The sequence below is a fragment of the Engystomops pustulosus genome, chromosome 2 (assembly GCF_040894005.1).
Source record: "Engystomops pustulosus chromosome 2, aEngPut4.maternal, whole genome shotgun sequence".
Classification (NCBI taxonomy): Eukaryota; Metazoa; Chordata; class Amphibia; order Anura; family Leptodactylidae; genus Engystomops; species Engystomops pustulosus.
Window position 1 is genome coordinate 151,014,034 of NC_092412.1, and position 24,850 is coordinate 151,038,883.

General features: G+C 41.7%; 1 protein-coding gene across 2 annotated transcripts in view; it reads left to right on the forward strand.

The window, feature by feature from the left end:
• LAPTM5 (lysosomal protein transmembrane 5) overlaps positions 1 to 24,850 on the forward strand; it is a 64,740-nt gene that overhangs the window by 33,184 nt on the left and 6,706 nt on the right. The window contains exons 3-7 of one of the 2 annotated variants that reach the window (XM_072133097.1): positions 6,311 to 6,387; positions 14,134 to 14,266; positions 15,508 to 15,632; positions 18,342 to 18,431; positions 20,055 to 20,153. In XM_072133097.1, the coding sequence (XP_071989198.1) occupies positions 6,311 to 6,387; positions 14,134 to 14,266; positions 15,508 to 15,632; positions 18,342 to 18,431; positions 20,055 to 20,153 (524 nt within the window). The remainder of the gene's footprint in view (positions 1 to 6,310; positions 6,388 to 14,133; positions 14,267 to 15,507; positions 15,633 to 18,341; positions 18,432 to 20,054; positions 20,154 to 24,850) is intronic. The other variant, XM_072133098.1, reaches the window with a different exon arrangement.

The window sequence follows — 24,850 nt, forward strand, 5'->3', positions numbered from 1 at the left end:
ATCCGTGCCCTGACCAACGCCGTTTCTGACAAGGTCCACCTGACCACGGACACGTGGACGAGTGCTGCCGGGCAGGGCCACTATATATCGCTGACGGCACATTGGGTTAACTTGGTGGAGGCTGGGACCGAGTCTGACCCTGGGGCTGCTCATATACTGCCGACGCCGAGGATTGCGGGGCCTACCTCGGTCCAGGTGTTTCAGGCCTACTATGCCTCCTCCTCCTCCCACCCCTCCTCCACCTCCTCCTCCGAACTACCATCCGTGGGCACGGCGCCATCAGTCGGTAGCTCTAGGCACAGCAGCAGTGCCGTCGCTAAGCGACAGCAGGCGGTGCTCAAACTGCTGAGCCTAGGCGACAAAAGGCACACCGCCCAAGAGCTATTACAGGGCATCACGGCGCAGACTGATCTGTGGCTGGCACCGCTGAACCTCAAGCCGGGAATGGTTGTGTGTGACAACGGCCGTAACCTGGTGGCGGCTCTGCAACTCGGCAGACTGACACATGTGCCATGCCTGGCCCATGTGTTAAATCTGATAGTGCAGCGTTTCCTCAAGACATACCCCAATCTGTCTGATTTGCTCACGAAGGTGCGCCGCATCTGTGCGCATTTCAGGAAGTCCAGCCCAGATGCTGCCACTCTCAGGGCAGCGCAGCGCCGCCTCCAACTGCCCGCTCACCGACTGTTGTGCGACGTGCCCACGAGGTGGAATTCAACACTGACCATGTTATCCAGAGTTTACCAGCAGCGCAGAGCGATTGTAGACTGCCAGATGTCAACTTCCACCAGAACTGGTAGTCAGGTCAGTCAGCTTCCTCAAGTCTACAATGAGGAGTGGACGTGGATGTCTGATATCTGTCAGGTGCTGAGTAACTTTGAGGAGTCAACACAGATGGTCAGTGGCGATGCCGCCATCATCAGCCTCACCATCCCGCTGCTTGGCCTGTTGAAAAACTCTCTGGTCAGCATGAAGTCGGAAGCTTTGCGCTCGTCACAAGAGACGGGGGAAGAATATTCCCTTGTTGATAGCCAAAGCACCCTGAGGTCTGTTTCTCAGCGCATATCGGAGGAGGTGGAGGTGGAGGAGGATGAGGAGGAAGAGGAGGAGAATGTTGGCGAGACACAAGAGGGGACCATTGTTGAGTCCTTCACTGTTCAGCGTGTATGGGCAGAAGAAGAGGAGTTGGAGGAGTTGGAGGAGGAGGAAATGGACAGTCAGGCCAGTGAGGGGAGTGAATTCTTACGCGTTGGTACTCTGGCGCATATGGCAGATTTCATGCTAGGCTGCCTATCCCGTGACCCTCGCGTTCAAAGAATTTATTCCAGCACCGATTACTGGGTGTTCACTCTCCTGGACCCACGGTACAAGCAAAATCTTCCCACTCTCATCCCTGGAGAGGAAAGGAGTGTGAGAATGCATGAATACCAGCAGGCCCTGGTGCACAAGCTGAAACAGTATTTCCCTTCTGACAGCGCTAGCGGCAGAGTGCGTAGTTCTGCGGGACAAGTAGCGAGGGAGAGTAGGCGAGCAGGCAGCTTGTCCAGCACTGGCAAGGGTACGCTTTACAAGGCTTTTGCCAGCTTTATGTCACCCCAGCAAGACACTGTCACCTGTCCCCAGTCTCGGCAGAGTAGGGCTGATCTTTACAGAAAGATGGTGAGGGAGTACGTAGCTGACCATACCATCGTCCTAAATGATCACACAGCTCCCTACAACTACTGGGTTTCAAAGCTGGACATGTGGCACGAACTGGCGCTCTACGCCTTGGAGGTTCTTGCCTGCCCTGCCGCTAGCGTCTTGTCCGAGCGGGTTTTCAGTGCAGCTGGTGGCATCATCACCGATAAGCGTACACGCCTGTCGACTGACAGCGCTGACAGGCTGACGCTTATTAAAATGAATAAAGGCTGGATTTCTCAGAATTTCCAATCTCCACCAGGTGAAGGAAGCTCAACCTGAATAATTGATCCACTCCTCCTCCTCCTCCTCATTTTCCTCCTTCTCCTCCTCTTTGTACAGTAAAGCAGAGGAAACTGGCTATTTTTTGACAGGGCCCACTGGCTCTTGCTATAGTACTTCATGCATTTAATTTTTCTGGAGGGCCACCTACCCGGTCCTCTGTTTGAAACAATTTTTGTGAGTGCCACATACAGGCACTCAATCTATTCCATTTTACTGCAGGGCCACCTACCTGCTCCTCTGGTTTGAAACATTTTTGGGACTGCCACATACAGGCACTCAATCTATTCCATTTTACTGCAGGGCCACCTACCTGCTCCTCTGGTTTGAACAATTTTTGGGACTGCCACATACAGGCACTCAATCTATTCCATTTTACTGCAGGGCCACCTACCTGCTCCTCTGGTTTGAACAATTTTTGGGACTGCCACATACAGGCACTCAATCTATTCCATTTTACTGCAGGGCCACCTACCTGCTCCTCTGGTTTGAACAATTTTTGGGACTGCCACATACAGGCACTCAATCTATTCCATTTTACTGCAGGGCCACCTACCTGCTCCTCTGGTTTGAACAATTTTTGGGACTGCCACATACAGGCACTCAATCTATTCCATTTTACTGCAGGGCCACCTACCTGCTCCTCTGGTTTGAACAATTTTTGGGACTGCCACATACAGGCACTCAATCTATTCCATTTTACTGGAGGGCCACCTACCTGCTCCTCTGGTTTGAAACATTTTTGGGACTGCCACATACAGGCACTCAATCTATTCCATTTTACTGCAGGGCCACCTACCTGCTCCTCTGGTTTGAACAATTTTTGGGACTGCCACATACAGGCACTCAATCTATTCCATTTTACTGGAGGGCCACCTACCTGCTCCTCTGGTTTGAAACATTTTTGGGACTGCCACATACAGGCACTCAATCTATCCCATTTTACTGGAGGGCCACCTACCTGCTCCTCTGGTTTGAAAAATGTTTGGGACTGCCACATACAGGCACTATCCAAATTAAATTGTCTCCATAGCAGCCTCCACACGTTGTCTCCATTGCTACCTCCAAAAGTCGTCCATATAGCTGCCTCCATACATCGTCCCTTTATCAAACGAGGTGTGTCAGGCAGAAATTTGGGTTGTTTTCATGGATTCCACATCAAAGTTGTTAACTTTGTCGCCACCCTGCTGTGTTATCCACAAAATATACTGGCAAACTTTTACCATTTAGGGATATTATTTCAGCGCTTCTTGCGCATCTGTTTACATTCCCCTCACCCGGCATATCCTAAACTTATAAGAACGCTACTACACTTGATCTTATACAAAAGGTTCTTAGAAGTGCTGTTTGGGGAGTAGCCTAGAGACAGGGGCTTGGATTGGCGAAAGCTCGCCTGGCAGCGGAACGCCAGCTCCATGCGCATCATGCGCTTCTTGCGCATCTGTTTACATTCCCCTCACCCGCCATATCCCAAACTTATGAGAACGCTACTACACTTAACTTGGTGCAGGCTGGGACCGAGTCTGACCCTGGGGCTGGTCATATACTGCCGACGCAGAGAATTGCGGGGCCTACCTCGGTCCAGGTCTCAAAGGCCTACTATACCTCCTCCCACCCCTCCTCCACCTCCTCCTCCTCCGAATTACCATCCGTGGGCATGGCGCCATCAGTCGGTAGCTCTAGGCACAGCAGCAGTGCCGTCGCTAAGCGACAGCAGGCGGTGCTGAAACTGCTGAGCCTAGGCGATAAAAGGCACACCGCCCAAGAGCTATTACAGGGCATTCCACATCAAAGTTGTTAACTTTGTCTCCACCCTGCTGTGTAATCCCCAAAATATACTTGCAAACTTTTACCATTTAGGGATATTATTTCAGCGCTTCTTGCGCATCTGTTTACATTCCCCTCACCCGCCATATCCTAAACTTATAAGAACGCTACTACACTTGATCTTATACAAAAGGTTCTTAGAAGTGCTGTTTGGGGAGTAGCCTATAGACAGGGGCTTGGATTGGCGAAAGCTCGCCTGGCAGCGGAGCGCCAGCTCCATGCCAAGATCCAACTAACATAGTTTTAACTGCAGCACCTTTAATCTACTACTAGTTCACTGCCTCCATACATCGTCCCCTTATCAAACGAGCTGTGTCAGGCAGAATTTTGGGTTGTTTTCATGGCTTCCATGTTAACTTTGTCGCCACCCTGCTGTGTAATCCACAAAATATACTGGCAAACTTTTATCATGTACCGATATTATTTGAGCGCTTCTTGCTCACCTCCTTTGGTTCCTCTCTGCCACCCATTGGTTTGAAGCCTGAGTCCATTTAGGGTATGTCGCCATGACACTCTCTAGCCTGCTGCCGCTGCCTCTGCATGCCGTCACCTATAGTGTCAGGGTCAATTATTGGATGTTTTAGATGCTATCTAGCTTCATTCTGTCACTCTGTCATGGCCATGCTGTTGCCCATAATTTTGGCATAATGGTGCGATTATGCAGCCTCAGAGGCATCCATGCATGCTGCCCCTGCTGTTTCCTGTCCATTTCCGTGGTGTTTCCATCCTTTTCTGAGGTTCCCAGGTGTTTGGCCAAGCTTCCCTGTGCAGAGCCTTGGTCCCCTTGAAAAATGCTCGAGTCTCCCATTGACTTCAATGGGGTTCGTTATTCGAGACGAGCACTCGAGCATCGGGAAAAGTTCGTCTCGAATAACGAGTACCCGAGCATTTTAGTGTTCGCTCATCTCTAGTTATAAAAAGAAAGAAACGTAAAAAAAAAATAAATCAGCAGACTATACCTAATTCAAATCAAACCCCTCATAAATTGTCCCACTTCGGTGTTTGAGGTGGATATGTGTGTCACTAAGAGCTAAACACAACGGTCGCAAGTCTCCCAGCAAATTCCTCACAATATGGTACTAGCTGCACTACTAATGCCAGCAAGCCCAGCCACAAGCAAACAAAAAATAGGAAAATATAACGCTATTGTAGGCCTAAGTAAGCCGTTGGGGTTCTCCTATGGCTATTTTCTAGCCTACACTGAAAGCACACTGCTTTGCAAGATTACTACTAATGCCAGCAAGCCCAGCCACAAGCAAACAAAAAAAAGGAAAATATAACGCTATTGTAGCCCTAAGAAGGGCTGTTGGGTTCTTGTAGAATCACTCCTGCCTAACACTATTCTAATAGAACACCCTAACGCTTTCCCTGACCAGCAGCAGCTCTCTCCCTAGCGGCATCCAGACAGAGAATGATCCGAGCAGCGCGGGCAGGGGCTAGTCTATTCCAGGGTCACCTGATCTGGCCAGCCAACCACTGCTATCGACGTGTAAGGGTACCACGTCATGCTGGGTGGAGTGCAGAGTCTCCTGGCTTGTGATTGGCTCTGTTTCTGGCCGCCAAAAATCACAACGGCGGGAGATGCCATTTTCTCAAGCGGGCGAAGTATTCGTCCGAGCAACGAGCAGTTTCGAGTACGCTAATGCTCGAATGAGCATCAAGCTCGAACGAGTATGTTCGCTCACCTCTAATGATTACCACAGCCACAGTGCCTGGGTTTAGAAGTAAGGGACCACTGCTTTATCATGCTGGATTTTCAAGCTAGATTTCCATTAAAGTGCATAAAGTCTATACCATATACATAGGCGGGTGGATTTTTGAGGCTTGATATAACCCTTGATCTGCCCCTTTGCTCAAACATGATATATCAAGTGGCCTTATGATCATGTGGCCAGACAATTCTACTTCTGGAGGGTGTAGAAACTTGTGGGATGTGTCCTGGGTATTGTATATTGGTATGGCACTCTATCTTGGCCACAATATTTGGACACAGAGCAAAGTCTTTGCCATAAGGAAATAATGCCCAGTTGTGAAACTGCCACGGAAGGGATGGAAACAGTTGATAATTACAAACATTATCGCCTTCTTCATTCCAAATATTTTATTGTCTACACAGTTCAACTATTCAGTAAATGATAAACTAATAGTTCACTTTATATCAAGAACAACCACACATAACAATGATTTCTACAAAGCACATTACACATTTCTAAAACATAATTCACCTATTATTCCCTTACATTTTTAATAATAACTACGCATTAACAGTTATACTAACTGCAAATTGTGTATAAAAGACTAGTTTTATCAGATCTACAATATGTGCATTAGAAGTGAATACGTAAAGAAAAGTCTATTTCTCATTACATCTTATCGATTGTCTAACTTAACTGAACTTTTTTGTACATATTACCTTTATCATAAAAACTTGCAATATCATACATAAAATAATGAATTTATTAATTGAAGTGGAGTGACATTATATTGAATAAAAACTTTTACATTTACTGTTCCTATTTTTCAGCAGACAAAATGTCAAGCTACCTCCTGCTTGCGGTCCTGTTTCTGATCAGCCTCTCATTAGTGACTGGTGTTATGATGGTAGGTGAATGCATAGCTTAAAGCTTAACTCCGATGTCATTATAATTTTTACCAAATTGTCATATGCGATTTCCCTTTTAACCTCTTAACGACTTTTGACATATTAGTATGTTATAGAGACTATGGAAAGGTCTCACAGGCTGGGCCCCCTCCATACTATGTAAGAGCCAAGCGCAGGACCCACCGGTTCAACATGTACACAATTCCACACAGGCAAACAGCAGTTTAAATTCCCAGGATAATGTTAACTGGGAGGCAGAAACCTGCAGGTCCTTCATAGGTAGAAGGTTTTTGTTAAAGGACACCTGTCATCAGGTCTGTGTCACCAGTCCTGCCACTACTGAGCAAACAAGAAGAACCAAGAGAAGTGTGTATAGGCCAAAAATGTTTACAAATCTTTATTAACTATTGACACCACACATAACAAACATATAAAAACACCTAAAAAGTACATACGTACATATATCTTTGACCCATGTATTGAGATCACAATAGATCCATACACAACACATCACCCAAATAGACACTGGAAATGTTGTCCTATAGTTCCTATCAAAGGTAATAATTGAGTGGGAACTTGAGATAATTCATGGAAAAATAAGAAATAAGTATGTATAATTTCCCTTTTAACAATAGGCATATGATGCTATAGGAACGAAAGGCACACTCTGTGAACAATAATTTGATCAGTGGTACATAATTACCCATCCAGGAAAGTTTGAAATGGACAGAGCGTGCATAGAGGGTGATGTGGGCGATAATACCCCACGCGTTTCGTCGCCAACTGCGACTTCCTCAGGGGTCCTGCCACTACTACCTGTTAGAGCAGCTCACAAGGATCCATCCCAGCCTCTATCTAGTCAATTCATACATTAATCATTGTAAAATCATATTTTCTTTATTATGTAAATGAGGCTGGTCATATGGTCAGGGGCAGTGATGTCACCCCTGTTCCCCCTCCCCTCTCCTCTCCCTGCTCAGGTCTGTGTGTAATGTATAGTAAAGCATTGCTAGTGTGTGTGATGCATCTGCTGACATGCTGCATCCTCCTAATACACATGTGTGAGACACAGACATCAGCTACACAAGTACCTGACATGCTCTGTTATAACATGACTGCATCCTGGAGCTGTTGTATCTCTCCTATATGCTGGGGCTAAAAACACTAAAAGGGACACTCTTTTCCATAACAAAGTACAACAGCCGACATCAGATGTATAGGAACCTACGACGCGTATGCGGACCACATTAAGAGGATCATATCAAGATATTGGCCGATACCTACAGCGGATCCAGACCTCAGGGAGACACTCACTGAGAGACTAGCAATTACATACCGTCGAGGCCCGAATCTACGTAAATTCTTGGTGCACAGCCACTTCAAGACACCCTCGACATCTACTTACCAATTATGAAACCCAATCCCTGGGTCTTACCCATGTGGAACTTGCTCGTTCTGTCGCTTTATGCCCAGAGTCAAAACCTTTATAAACCCAGCCAATAATGAGACCATCAAGATCAGACATTTCATGAATTGTAAGAGCTCAGCAGTGGTATATGTGGCACAATGCACCTGTCCACGAATTTACTAAGGACACACCAAACAACTACGAAGAAGGATATCAAGCCATGTCAGCTCAATTACCACCAACAAAGATACTCCCATCTCTAGACATGTAAGATTGCATCATGGAGGTAATGTAAATACCCTTGAATTTTGGGCCATTGACCAAGTCCAAGCTGGACCCTGTCAGGGCAATATTGACCGAAAGCTTTTACAGCTAGAGGCTAGATGGATACATCGCCTCAAATCCCTAAACCCAATAGGCCTGAATGAGGGATTTACCTTTGCAGCGTATTTATAATAATGAGATACTTTTTGTACATAACCCCCCCCCCCCATTCTTTTTGACCTTCTCTACTTTTCACTTATTACGTAAAGTACGGTGCACAAACCATGTGTTATGAGCCCCACTTGTACTCTAATGTTCTACTAATTAGCGGTTTCTCCATCCCATTTCGTGTATGAGCAAGCCTCCATTGAACAGTTGTTCTTTTTGTATAAGGGTACCATTTGATACCCTGGCACACTAGAGTAAACTGTATGAACAAAGTAACATAAACAATTATACTCAACAGGACTGACGGCGGTATTTGCACAAAATAGCTATAAGCGCCTTATACAATCCTGATTGCTACTCATAGTATCATCCCCCTTTTCTTATGGATAGATAGCTGTCTATTAGCCATAAATATTCTGGATATGAGTATGATATCTAAATATATGCACCATCAATAACTGAATTAAGACATCCGGAGGGAATTGTCTACCTTCATTTTAATCCATAGCGAGATCTAGCCATATGTATACTTACCTTGGCATCACAGCTACTATCCTTGGCGCCACAGCTATCAACCCAACCTTGGTAGTACACATATTCATCACAATCTAAGTCCACTGGCATGCGCACTACCTCCACCAGCGGACCTCGGCATTTGCCCATTGACATGCGCAGAGTACATCGCCACATGACAACAACAACATTGTCAGCTGACATATCATCAGCTGACTCTCTCCGCGGGGTGTCGCTAGTGGACGCCAGCCGTTACGGGTAAGCCAATGATAGTCTCTGACAAGATACCCGCCTGCTGTCTCACCTTGAGTATACACTGCTGTCACTCAACTAACTGTGCCTATCAGCACTAGTCATATACGGGGAATGGGTTCCATGCATATTTCCTATTGGACACTTGAGACCCGATAGGAGGGGCCTTATCTTTAAATATCGAGCATTATCACGCCGCGATCACTATTAGCCGGAACCCCTGATGAAGCCAGTTCTCTGGCGAAACATGTCGGGGGGCTAATGTTAGGATCTGTACATTTTAAATAGCAGTGTGTCCGCAGTTCCAGCGTGCTGTTACTATTATACTAGTAGCGACAGGTGTCAGTTGGATGTGAGCTTATAGGGCCAGATAAAGTACATAGTGTGACAGTTCACTAGTGATACTATATTCATTGTTTTCAGTAGAGGGAATATCTAGCAGCCAGTATATGGTATACACCTCATACCAGGAGTGACATCTCATGAGCCTACTGTAGGGACCTTACTACATGCCCATGTAGCAAATAATAGAAGCATCAGGTCATTAAGCCAGTGGCCACCTACTTAGGTCTTCGAGTCACCCGAACCACATTTAAAGGCAATAGGGGTCACTTTCAATACTCCTACTGCTGTAACAACAACACCTCTACTGATTAACTTTCATATTATGTGAAATAATTTTGAGCGTGAAAATAAACGCCTTATATACAGCCCTGTGCCCACAACCCTATGTGTTGGCTACCTGTATGCTACAGCATATATTAATACTAAATTGGACATTATAGGCCCAGAGAACTGGGTCCCACTGTGTTTTTAAAGCACTTTTTCTTCCACGGAGAACCATGTAGCAATGCTACTATTATCTTAGATAGTTATAATAAAAGTGACGTTTTACTATTTGTTTTTGTCCGGATATGGGTACCTTTTCCTGCCAAGGGCAGCTCTGTAAAATTAGTATCTCTCCTAAACACACACAGGCTGCAGGAGGTGTGGCTGCCAGCACCAGGAAGCACATCATTATACAGCCTCACATCATTATACAGGCTGTCAGTCAAGCACTGGGGTGTGGCTGTGCCTCCCACTCATGAATAAGCTGGACAGCTTGAATATGCTAATGACTCATTGGACATTTCACAGGTCATTTGCATACAGCTTTAGGACCTCATTGCTTAGGTTTACAGGCATGTAGAGGTACAATGAAGGGATAGAGGCAATGCTCTCTAATGGCAGTTTATGAAAATATATTTAGTTTAGGGGGTTATTTTGCCTGACGGGTTCTCTTTAACAACAAAAGACAATTACCTGTCGCAACTAGTCCTAGAGCCAACAAGAGGGGGGTATTGCTGGACCTTATCCTAACCAACAGACCTGACAGGGTATCAAAATTACATGTTGGGGGGAACCTGGGGAATAGTGATCATAATATAATTGATTTTGTATTACACTTTACTAAGAGCATTAGTAGAGGGGCAACAACAATTTAAACTTCAGGAGGGCAAATTTTCAGCAGCCAAGGGAAGACCTTATAGGCACAATGTTCTCAAAGACAAAAGCACCGAAAAATGTTTACTTTTTAACAAATGTTGGATAAGAAATAGATAAGAAACTAAAAACTGAGAGTGTGGGCCCTCTGAGGAATAACCTGGGGGTCATGGTAGAAGGAGATGAAGAAAGGGCCAATCTACTGAATTTCGCCTTGTGAAAATCTCCTGGGGGAAGACATGATGTATATCCTCTTTGGAATGTGAACAGTTTAACCCAGAAAGAGGTACAACCACTAAGACAAATCACCGAGGCCAAATGGCATACACCCTCGGTTCTGCATGAACTTTGTACTGTGATAGACATACCATTAAGTTAGACCCGTGAGTCTAACTTCTATTGTGGGGAAAATATTTGAGGGATTTGCTTGAGATGCTATCCTGGAGTATCTCACTGTACATAACCTTATAACCAAGCATTAACATGGGTTTATTTGAGATCGTTCCTGTCAGGCTAATCTGATTGGTTTTTATGAGGAAGTAAGTTCCAGACTGGATCTGGGGGATGCTGTGGAAGGATCTTGACTTTTCAAAGACATTTAACACAGTGTTGCTGTGGGTAAATAATTGGCTTAGTGATAAGAGAGGGCAGTCAGGGTTGACGTTACCAGTGGAGTGCCAAAGAGGTCAGTATTGGAGCCACTTTTGTTTAATATTTTTATTAATGACCTTGTAGTGGGTTTACACAGTCAAGTTTAAATTTTTGCAGATGATACTATGCTGTGTATTAATACTAAGGCCAATAGTATAGTATTACAGAAGGATTTGTGGAAGCTTTAGGAATGGGCAGAGAAATGGTTGATGAGGTTTAATGTAGATAAATGTAAAGTTATGCACCTGGGCCATGGGAACAAAAAGTATAATTATGTTCTAAACAGTCAATTACTTGGTAAAACAGAAGCTGAAAAAGAGTTGGAGGAATTTGTGGATGGTAAACTAAATTTTAGTGACCAGCGCGAGGCAGCTGCTGTTAAAGCAAATAAAATTATGGGATGGATCAAGAGAGAACTAGATTCTCATGATAAGGACATAGTTTTGCCCTTACACAAATCACTGGTCAGACCACGCATGGAGTATTGTGTGGAGTTTTGGGCACCAGTGTATAAAAAGGAAATAGTAGAACTGGAACAGGTGCAGAGGAGAGCAACCAAGATTATCAGGGGATGAGGGGACGAGGGGAATAGAAGCAACACTATACCACTAGTTCCTACAGTTACTTGAATCGTTGATAGATGCATGTCATTTAAGAGCATGTCTTTCCTGGATCAGTGTCTTGTTGGGGTGCACCCTAAGTATGGCACAATACGATATGTATTCGATCATCACTTCCATATAACATCCTGGAGAAACACTGTAACAGTGTGCCAGTGGCATACTTTTAAGGATCTATAACAAATTCTTCACATACAGCAATACTGTATTGTTGGTATTGGTATTGGTTTATGGTAGGAGCAAGCAGACTCCCTAGGGCTAAAGTACCCTGGAGGTCTAAATAATAGTTATTATAAGAAAATTAAGAAAAGTAAAAAAAACTGATATAATATTAAACAAACAAATAAAATCATAATTATGTTAAATATCACTGTGTCCTAAAAGTCTTCATATATCAAAATATGAAAACGGTTATTCCCAGCAGTAAACCCACAACAGAAAATATTGCCCAAATGTCGAATATGATTAGTACAGTCGTACAGTCCCCAAAATGGTACCAATTATCGCAAATAAAAGACACCTTGCACATACGTTGTATGTTGAAGTATCGGCAGAATATGGCACAATAAAACCTATATAATTTGTGTGATCATACCCACCCAAGCAGTAAATCCAGTGAGACTCCTACAAGTAAATCCACCGAACACTGCTTAGTATACATAGAGGAAGTATATTGTGACTATCATGGAGAATATAATAAATAGTGGAGACCAGCAGTAAATTAGTTACAGTACATGAAGTTTATAGTCTGTGCACTAAGGGTTAATAACTTTTATCATATGATGTGCAGAAAGTGTCTGGAGAGCAGAAGGTAAGGGGTAGTAGCTGCAGAGGAGTGTATGACACATGAGGAGCAGAGAGACAAAGATAAATTTCTGCAGAATCACATACTGGGATGTAGAGACTGATAGAGAACAGAGAAGACATTTTACCTCACTATTCTGTGTAGGAGACTTTTGCACTCACAGAGCAGCACACACTTAGGCACACATGATAAGCACTGTTACATGACCCCCTGTCGTCCTTCCAGAGTAAGCAGAGACCAGCAGCCTCTTCTGTCTGTGATTCTGTAGCATCGTTTACATGATGGTTTTACTAGGCTTATCGGCAAGGGAAAGAAGCTAGTTCAGGAATAGTCTTAGCTGAGGAGAATATTAACCGGTTAAGGACCGGGCCCTTTCCTGTTTTTTCATGTCCATTTTTCACTCCCCACCTTCAAAAATCTATAACTTTTGACGTGACGTCATCGGGGAGCAGCGATCCCAGGCAAGATGGCGACACCCACTGGATAACAAAATAAGTGATAATTTGCTGTGGCCAGGAGTCAAACACCCTCTGATGGAGGCCTCATTCACCCGGATGAATACATTTTCAGGTTAAGCAACTGTCTTTCTACTCCATTCACCAACTATGGGACTTCTGGAGATGAGGGAGTATGTTATGTTCCACAAGGATCTGATGGGTGCAGATAATACATTCAGTTGGGTAATGTTTTGGTCATTGAGGTCTGAATTTTCCATGTCTCTACATTGTAATCTCCCACCTGCCTTGCTGGCTTAATATCTACACAGTGTTTGCTCTGTTGATCTATGCTTTAAAAGTTACTGAAGACCAGGGACTGGGAAGCAGTGTTTTGTAAGAGCAATCTATAATGAGCTTTTGTAGAGTTAAGGAAAAACACGTATCCGTCAAAACCATGTGTCAATAGCCACAATCTGAATTGTTAAATTATGGATATTTGCAAATTGCTCAAAAAAGATGTCAGTAAAACGTAACTGCAACACCTCTATTATTTGCATTACAGTATAGTTATGGTATGCTTTACAGCATATTCAAAAACTCCAAGGAATAACTATATGTATATAGGTCTGAAATTTACCCAACATGAATAACCTTGCTACTCTAATAAGAAAATATTTAACACAATGTATAAGGATAGTTTCTTTTCTTTAGATTTTCTATTTTTATTGTTGTTCCATATCCTATGTGTATGATGCATGACATGATTTGGGTGTACCTGCAGAGTGTATATTCTAATTCTCAATAAATCCCAACCTTCTTTTAAAACTGTCCATCTTTTAATTTGATCTACAAATCTGCAAATTGTGAAAAATTATTCTATATACGGTAAATTGTTTTCATAGCTCTTTTCCTGTCAAAACCAAGATATTCTATTTTTATTTTCAGGAGTTCTCAATTTGAATGTTTTAGCTTTCAGTTTGAATTTACGTGTATACTTAAATATATTTAGCAGTGTGGTTTCCAGCTATAAATATGATTTCAAGTCTTGACTGTATTGGTAGGTGAAACTATAAAGACATGCCATAATATTGATCTGCTTTTCTTTTACGTTACACTTTTTATTTACTTAGTTTTCTTTATTTTAGAAATGTGGAAGACTGGTTATGCCATTTATGGCTTTACAGATAATGGATTTTATGTTGAGTTGTCTGATGTTCTTTACCAGTGATTATTACATACCCACCAAGCAAGCTACTTTCATTGGAAGCAATGAGGCAAGTTGACTTAATTTGGGAGAAATTTATCACCTCTGAGCGCACTTATCATGGTGTGCCAGATTTACTAGAAGGATTATGCACTCAGATGAGTTCTATGCCAGATTCTGGCACCAGCTATAAATATGCATGATATCCGTGATATATTCTCACTACTAAGTGGTTTTTAAAAATGTTTGTATGATACTTAATAAAATCTTCCTCAAGACACAGTTTCATACTTAGGCCTTGGTCTACTGTAAGGAAGTATAATTGTGATATTTGATATAACAGGCAGCAACTGTATAGGCAGGAGTAGTACCACTTCTGAAAAATAAGAAATTACTCCTTTTTCTGTTCCTGTTAATCTCTTTTTGGCTATAATATGTGGTGCAGATATGCTGAAAGGTTTCTACTGTTTTGTGTAGAACATCTCCAGTATTTTACTGTACATTGAAGATTTCACAAAGTATCACCAAAAACAAAATATCATCCAAGAATGATATATGTTAAAAATGAAAGAGGATATCCCTGACAGGTGGCCAATTTCTGAACCAAACTATGGCAGTGGTCTCCAACTTATTTTTTATCAGGGAACATAACTTATTTCTTTTTTCATTTTACAAGATATAATACTTTTTACAAGATACTGCTCCACACATTATATAATGCCTCCCTTATAGTCCCCCCAAAGTGTAATGCCATCTACCTATGACACCCCACTTATAATATCTGCATTTCTGTAGCTCCTCCTTAGAATGCTCCCTTTTTTCTAGTTGGCCTTCTTATAATGCCCCCTTCTCTGTAGCACTCCACTTACAATACAACCTATTTCCCTAGCTTTCGATTTATGCACCTTTTCCTGTAGTACCCTATCTATAATGTTGCCTTTTTTGTTATGCCCCAAATTACCCTCTATCTTTTCTTTTCCTATCCCAGTTCACAGTGGTCCTCTTCTCAGTTCTCTTCTTTGCCGTGACCCTGCTTCACAAATAAAAACAAACATCACAAATAAAAACATGTGACTTGATGATATTTAATAGACTCTAACATAATGTAATATTAATGGCAAAAAAAACTAAAATATGCATTAAAATAAATTGAGGTACAATGTAGTATGGACTTCAGTCGATGAAAATTTGCAGCACTAATTGATTTCTTAAAAAAATAATTTTCAAAAAGAGTACTTTAATGTTACTGTGGCATAACCTAGGGGTATATGTTTATATTCAGGTTTTCTATAATCAGTTTTACTTTTGCAGGCAGTATCCCAGGTGGATATTCAGCCAACAGTACGGAGATATTTTGAGATGTTCCTGAGACTGATGATCAACTGCAGTTCTTATGCTGAAGTTCCTACCTACTTAAACCTGAAGCCTACAAACTACATTGTATGTAATGGATATTTTTATAAATGTTTTTTCTATGCACTGCAATGTTTTCTATAAAGACAAAATTAAGTGCAAGCCGCTTAAAACACCCCTCTCTAGTACAGTAATAAAACAGGTTTAAAAGAAAATAAAAAGGAAATACTTTATTTAAAACAAACATGTCTTATAGTCATGACCATTCAGAATAAAGACATTTATATTGAAGTCCTGTCTGCATTCAGCTTACATTTACCAGCACTTCCCCATACTTTCACTGCATGCAGCTGTAATGTCATGTGACCAGGGTAACATAATTGCATGTCCTTTAGCTTCCTAACATTAGCAAACTTTTCACCAAATATATATCTCATGAAATCACAGCATATTATATCATATGAAACAATAACAGCCTGCATGGAGAGGATTAGAGGTGTATGCAGGCATGCTGTGATTTTTTTATGTGGTCAGATATGTGCATTGGGGACAGTTCGCTAATGTTAAGAGGCTAAAGGACCTGTGATGATGTCACCCTGGTCACATGACATTAGGCCATGCCCCTCTATCCCTTGATACCAGACAATTGGCACTTGGCACTTGATTTTGTTTTTACTCCAGTAAAATAATTATAAGGTTTATAAACTTCATAAAAGTTGCTTTACATTCTTTGAGGGGTGTAGTTTCTAAAATGAAAAAATCATCAAAGGGGTTTTTATCTTATATAGGCTTCTCAAAGTCATGTCAAATTGATCTCTCAAAACATTTATTTTGGCAATTTTCATGAAAATCTGAAAAATTACTAGTATAGTTATAAGCCTTTTATCATGCTAATATAAAGATGACTTTAGGTAAATGTAAGTTATTAAGTTATTTGGGGTTTATGCCCAGCTTCCTGAAAAGCAGGAATTTGTGAAGTTCGAAAATAGCAATTTTTCCATAATTATCACCAAATTTCCATTATTTTCATAACTAAATGCAAAATACATCACCCAAATTTTTCAACTAACATACAGTATAACGTTTCATGAATAAACAAAATAAAAAAAACCAGCAGGGTATGTTAAAGCTTTTCAAAGTTAACTCTATATAAAATGATACATGTCAGATTTGAACAATAGGGCTATGTCAAGAAGGTGAAACGTGGCTTTGGTAGCAAGGAGTTAAAGGAAATCTGTCAGAAGTTTTGAACAAACCTTTTTGTGTGTTAGTAGGAGCAGGACTGTAAAAAGTAAAGTAATAATCCAGGTCTACATCTCCTGAAAACAAGGATTTTGTTTAAATACTTACAACAGTCACTCAGAAGAGAGGGGATGGGCTGTGGAACAATTCAATGCAAAGAACAGAAAGATCTTCAGCAGGAGGTGCAAATCTGGATTAAAATGTCCCTTTTAACAGTCCTGTTGCTACTTACTACACACACACACAAATGTATGTTTACACATCTCTCAAGGCCCTATTCACTGCATTATCTGCAGCTTTGCATGGTCAAAATGTATTAAAGATTACCTTTAATAATTAATAAATACCAACAAAAAACATATGAGATCACACGTCATACTCGAAGTACCAAAAATAAATTCAAAATATACACCTTTATTAAATCATATAGACAATCAAAAATTGGACATTAAAAGCATACACATTAAAACCACAAAAACAAACAGCATGGTGGTGGTCAGTCTATTAACCATAGTAAAAAATACCACGTCATAGTAGTTTACAACATCAATCCATAAGTATGAAAATAAGGGCCATACCGGGCACAGAAAATATAAACTCAATATCAAATCAGACACAATGTCAAAGTAGTATACCTGTGCCTCAGACCAGATTAGCCCCAGACCACCACCACACACCCCCTTGAGGAAGCGACGGCGAAACGCGCGTCGGGGTGCTGTGGTGGTGGTCTGGGGCTAATCTGGTCTGAGGCACAGGTATACTACTTTGACATTGTGTCTGATTTGATATTGAGTTTATATTTTCTGTGCCCGGTATAGCCCTTATTTTCATACTTATGGATTGATGTTGTAAACTACTATGACGTGGTATTTTTTACTATGGTTAATAGACTGACCACCACCATGCTGTTTGTTTTTGTGGTTTTAATGTGTATGCTTTTAATGTCCAATTTTTGATTGTCTATATGATTTAATAAAGGTGTATATTTTGAATTTATTTTTGGTACTTCGAGTATGACATGTGATCTCATATGTTTTTTGTTGGTATTTATTGCTTGAATTACATAGGGATCGGTTACCAGAGAAGTGGGTACACTTATTGGTATTTATTACCTTTAATAATTGTTGTTCCACTGATGCCAGTGCAGTTAGAATTTTTCCAAATGATCTTATTGTTTAATATACTGTACACTTTAAAAAGTCCATATATAGAGAGCCAATTTTGGATGAATCTGTAGGTTTACCCACTGCAGTTGTTAAAAAATATGAGCTTAGCCAAATGAGATACCAGACCATTGAAAAATGCATGTCTGCTGCATCTATAGGTACATTATATCCTAATTATTTGCTTCATGTGGCTTATAATTCTAAGTGAAAGCGAATATAAAATAAATGATGAACTCCATATTGTCAGCAGAGTAAATCAATATTCCAGGCACTTCAGATGTGTGGAAGCATGCTCTTTATTATCTGTCTTAAATCTATGGGATTATAAAATGCATTAGCAATTCTGTTTATGGGTTGAAATTGCAATAAACTCTTCTCTTTATCTTAGACTTACTTTTCCACAAGCATATCATCTGAGAAATACATCAAGGAAATCATCATCTGCTCGGTTCTCCATATTGCTGTGATCTTGTACAAGGTAACATTTTCTGAATATACATTTCTAAACTTTACATGGAGCTGTTTAATTAAACCGAGTAAGCGAGAGAAAGATGATTCAGCAACTTGGTGCAATGCAATTAGCAAGAGGAAGATATACCATGTCCGCTTCATAAACTCCCTTACTTATCACCAGCAAAGCACAAGTCGCTGGTAGAAAGAAACACAGCCTAATGTCCAGCACTATGTTGTTAAGAGGCCAACAGCAAATGGGTGAAGTTCTCTAAAAACGCTAAAGCTCAGACTATTCATTCCAGCTAGTTCCTGCAACAATACATTTATTACAAAATACTGCAAGTTGTACAGGCATATATAATATTAGTGCTAATAATGGGCAGCACAGTGGCTCATTGGTTAATTCTAGTGCTTTTCAGCAGAGGGGTTTAATGTATTATACATCTACATGAAGTCAGTGGGGGGGGGGGGGAATGTACCACTCTACCCCTTACACCAACTCTGCGTCAAGTGTCGGGCTGTGGCATGGTACAAATTATCGGATAATTCTATGCCAGAGAGGTTCTGGTGTAGAATTGTCCAGTCATGCGACCGTGCACCAAATATATGAAGAGGCCGTTTTATATATCTTGAGTGAGGAAAGGAGCTGAGTTAATATCAAGCGCTGACGCACGATATATCCATGGTGTATTTTTTCACAGTAATGGATATGATCTGTAGAGTTGCTGTTAATGTGCATCAGATTTTGCCTCTCAATGATGATAATACCCTATTGAGAAATGAGAAATTATCACATAGTCAGTGTTAATGGCAAGCTGTAAATCCATTACATGGTTAATTCAGAAAAGGGTCTTATTTGTTTGTTGGATTTTAGATAATGAGCCAGTCTGTCTAATTAACCTGTGATGGGTGAAAGTAATGCTGATGTTGCTTTTCATATGACTGACAGTATTAATGACAAAATATTTGCTCAGCCATGTAAGACGCTTCAGTGTGTTCTGCACATAAAGATTTCTGTTCCAACAGCAAATTATTTATTGGGTCACATAAACTTACCTTACATTTAATTGGATTAAAAAGTTGTTTATGGGCAAAAGCAGTGCAAATGTTCCATGTTTGTCACTGTGTCTGTTAACAGGGAATCTTGTAGTCTCCTTGTAAAATTGTACCCAGGGTTTATAAATAGGATTAAAGTCCATATCCGGTATTTAACTTGTTTTATGGGTACAACAACATGTAAGAGGTATTTTTTTTTCTTATTTCAGAAAATATTCATAGTTCAGTTTTTGTCACTTTGATAAAATCTGAATAAAGGGGGAGATTAATGAGTTTCTGAGGAAAACATATTCTAGTTGCCCATGGAAACCAATCAGAGCTGAGCTTTAATTTTATAAATAGCTGTGGTAAAATGAAAGTTGAGCTCTGATTGGTTGCCATGGACAACTAGAACAGTTCTGCTCTAAGAGACTTATGATAAATCTCCCCCACATTTTTAATCTTGTAAAGAGTAATCATGTGTTGTAATATTGTTGTTAATTATAAAAACATGATCAATTATGATGTCAATATGTGAACTTAAATATACATGAAATGCTTGTAAAATGTAATTATTTATTACATGTCCAAAACATGTTGCATTTTTCTGTAGGCCCTCATGATCTGGTGCATCTGGAAAGTCTTCAAAAGTTCACATTATATAGGAAAGAATTCATCAAAGGATAAGCTTTTTCTGAAAGAAATCTCAAAGGTACTGACCACTGAAACCATCTCTGGGATAGAAAGTATAGGAGGTGTTTAAAATTGATATAATAAAGAAATTAAGAAAGAAACAAATACAGGTGGGGATTACAATGATAAAATATACAGTTCCGACTTACATACAAATTCAACTTAAGAACAAACCTACAGACCCAATCTTGTATGTAACCCTGGGACTGCCTGTACATGATAGTAGCATAATATATAAGTTTGGAAAAAGAGGCAAGTCCATCAAGTCCATTATTTAAAGAGGACCTGTCACCCTCAGAATCGGCACTAGGAGCTGCTTACTTTACTGCCAAAACAAATGCAGCAGTGTTACACTGCTAGAGTTATCGGAAACCTCCAATAACACTAACAAACATCGCTGCCTTCTACACTGGAAACGTCGGACCGCTCTCAAAGCAGTCCGCTGTATTCATGAGGGGGATGTCCGAGGCGCTGCCTTTTCCCTGGACCGCCCAGCCCCCTTCATAGGCCAAGCGGTGACTGCCCTGCGTCATGCGGCAGTCATCGCCCCCTAGTCCTGCCCCCTCATGAATGCGCAGGACCCCTTTGAGAGCCGTCCGCCATTTCCAGTGTACAGTGCAGCAGTGTTTGTTAGCGTTATCGGAGGTTTCCGATAACGCTGGTATTGTAACACTGCTGGATTTGTTTAAGCACTAGAAGCTTACTTTAGTAAGCAGCTCCTAGTACCGTTTTTGAGGGTGAAAGGTCCTCTTTAAGAATTAAACAAATGTTTCCCCATAACCATGATATTTTCATTCTCCAGAAAGGCATGCAGGTCTCTCTTGAACATGTACATAGAGTCTGCCATAACAACCTCCTTTGGCAGAGAGTTCCACAGTCTCACTGATCTTACAGTAAAGTAAGGCTTACAGGATGTCCTCTTGCCCTGGCCTCAGGCCTAGGTATAAAAAGGTCTTTGGAGACCATTCAGATGTTTATATATTATAATGAGGTCTCCCCTCAGCTGTCTTTTTTCTAAACAGAATAATCACAAATTTAGTAATCTGTCATTGTATTTTGATGACCTTCTGTTTTTGCTTACCCAAATACACAGATTTTCCCCTAGTCCCAAAAGTCTCATTTTATGTACCAACCTTTTATGCGGCACTGTATCAAATGCCTTGGAAAAGTCCAGATATACAACATCTTCAGAGTCCCCCAGATTAAGTCTGGAACTTACCTCCTCATGGAAGCCAATCAAATTAGTCTGACAGGACCGATAGCTCATAAACCCATGCTGAGGCTGGGTTATACGTTTATGTAAAGTGAGATATCTAGGATAACATCTCTGACAAACTCCTCAAATACTTCCCCACAACCAAAATTAATCTCACAGGTCTGTACTTTCCAGGATCAATTTTTGATTCTTTTTGTATATTGGCACCACATTTGCTATGCACCAGTTCTGTGGAAAACAACCTGTCCTTAACCCCTCAAGGACCGATGTCCTGGTCAATTTTTGACATTCTGCTCTGATCTTATTTAAAGGGGACCTACCACCACGATTCTACCTCTAAAGGTAGAACGGGTGGTAGGTGGATGAATGGGACGTAAGGATAGCCCTTTTTGGGCTAATCCTTACGTCCCGGCTATCCTTTTGTAAAGTTTAATCAGTTCATATGTTAATTTAATTAAGCGGCTACTGGGGCGTGGAGTAGCCGGACATGAGGCTACTAGTCGCGGCTACTCCACGCCCCAGTAGCCTTGTTCCTCCGCCTACCATGTAATCTTCGGCGCGCAGCACCTCGTAGCTGCGCGCCCTCGTCCGAGCACCCAGCGTCTGCGCATGCGCAGTAGCGCCGGCCTCGGAGCTACGGCCGCGCACCCGTAGGCCTGCGTCCTGCGCATGCGCAGAACGCAGGATATTCGCACGAGGGCGCGCAGCTACGAGGAGCTGCGCGCCGAAGATTACATGGTAGGCGGAGGAACAAGGCTACTGGGGCGTGGAGTAGCCGCGACTAGTAGCCTCATGTCCGGCTACTCCACGCCCCAGTAGCCGCTTAATTAAATTAACATATCAACTAATTAAACTTTACAATAGGATAGCCGGGACGTAAGGATTAGCCCAAAAAGGGCTATCCTTACGTCCCATTCATCCACCTACCACCCGTTCTACCTTTATAGGTAGAATCGTGGTGGTAGGTGCCCTTTAAATAACTAAATCTCTGCAAAAGCATTACATATCAACATATTTTACTTTGTTTTTTTTTAAGACAAGTGAGACTTTATCCTGATATAGTAGTTTTAATATTTATAAATATTTAAAATTTGCCAAAGATTGACTACAAATGTGAAAAAAAAGCTTTTTTGTCATTTTTCCAATTAAAGTGCTTTTTAATAAGTAGTAACTTTTACTAAACAATATTATAAATATGTACCGCATTATTCCATCGCCCTTTCCCAGGTTCAGCTACAGACACAGAGGATGCATGTACTTCTGCAAAGTGAAAGTGTTTCCTGCCGTTTCTTCTATATTCTGCCTTCAAGTGATGGCAGACAGCACACTTTAAACACCTATATCTTGGGAACCCTTACACCGAGTAACAAAATTCTGCTGTCATATTAAACAGGGAGACAGAATCTCCCCTTTAATATTATATATAGATTGTGGATATGGAGGGATAAGCCTTTAAGGTCCTGAGGTTTAGATTGCTTGTTGTCCCTCTACTAGCCATCTTAGTAAAGCATAATATAAAATCAATGATATTGTGGTCACTATTACCCAGGTTCCCCCAACATGTAATTTTGATATTCTGTCAGGTCTTTTGGTTAGAATAAGGTTCTCGAGGACTCCCCCTCTTGTTGGCTCCAGGACTAGTTGCAACAGGCAATTGTCTTTTGCTGGTGACAAAAACCTGTAGCCTTTGAAGAACCTGCAGGTTTCTACCCCCAGTCTATATTGGGGTAATTGAAGACCGCATGATGAGTACTTGTTTTGAGGCTACACCTATTTGACTTATCAGCAGTTCTTCTGCTGCCTCCATTAAATTTGGAACCTTATAACAAATCCCTAGTAATATTTTATTATTCATTTTTCCTACCCTTATCTTCCCCCATAGGGCCTTCACATTTTCATTTTCCACTCCAATGTCATATAGCAGGATGGGCAAGGAAAGGCGAGGCAAGATTTCAAATATAAACAAACCCTTTCCACTTTTTTATTTATACAATCATTCCTTAAATGATAAAACATGTAAGTCCTACAAAATTGTTTTCACGGGTGCCCCTGCGACCCATATCCTGGGATCGAATGTGCACCCGTGTGCCGTCCTTTGCCCCCGGAGCAAGTCTGCACGCGAACTTACTTTTGCTGGCTCCAGGGGCAGTCTCCACGTTCCCATGCTCCGGCGTATGAATCCCTATGCCCTGGGGCACGCACACCGGCTCTGTAAGATTTAAAAGGCCAGCGCACCGATAATTGGTGCTGGCTGGCTGCCTGCCCTGATATATTCAAGCCCCTTCCTGTGTCCCCTGTCAGATCTTTGTGCTCTTTGCGATTATACTAATTTCCCGTTGTGACCTTGATTCCGTTCCTGACTTTGCTCCTCTGCTGCCTGTCCTTACCTACCACTACATCCCCGACTCGGATCCTGTGCTGCCTGTCTCGACCTTCTGCCTGTCCCCGACCACACTTTTGCCTTATAACTCTGTAGTACGCCTTGTCCGTCACCACGGACAGAGTTGCCCCTGTGGATCGACTTGGTGGTACCACGCCGAAGCAGGTCCAACCCGCTTTGTGCCAGGCTCTGGTGAACCAGGTACCACTTAGACTCCGCTCCCAGGCGTCAGCTTATATCATCGTCCCCTCTGGTCCAGTGGTCCAATACCCCTGATTCCTGACAATTGTAGATCCAACAATAATAATATTGTACCTTTATTTTAAACTGTAATCATGTAGTAGGGTTTAGGTGTGGCATTGAGTTTTATTTAAAATGTGACTAAACTTTCAACTAATTTTTTAAAATCAAAAGTGCAGATGATAAAAGTAATCTTTTTAATATACTTTATTAAAGAAATTTGTTCCTGTCACTACCTTTCTTCCTTATTTAAGCATATTCTGTTCCCATACACATCTGTAGCAGATCAGATAAGAAAGCTGATAAAGCGTCTAAAGACTTCACTCTATAATAATAATTCTTTATTTGTATAGCGCACAAAGATTACGCAGCGCTGAACAGAATTTGCCAAATTGGTCCCTGTCCCCAATGGGGCTCACAATCTAATCAACCTACCTGTAATGATGGCTCGGGGATTCAGGGGCAACTAACCAGACAGTGAGCCCTAAGTCTGAGCCCCCCAATGCTGTCACCTGCCTACTTGCCTCCGGTATCCTATTGATAAGGGACAACCACAAAGACGATCCCTTCCTAGGCTACAGTGCAGACAAAAAACACGACAAACAAACAATACACACAGGTAGCGAAGTCAGGTAAACCGGGTCACAACGGAGAGAGCAATATATAAGCAGAATCAGAAAGCGAAAGCCGAGGTAAGTAACGAAAGCCAAAGTCAGAATGCCAGAGAAGTCAATATAAGAACAAAACGCTGAAAGGACTGGGGAGCTGAAAAATACGAATATTACCAGCGCTGGGGAACCTGTGCTGGGAAGTAATATAGGTGACTGGGGAACCTCCCCTCAAGGTGACTGGAGGAGAGATCTGTCATTCACAGCAGGTT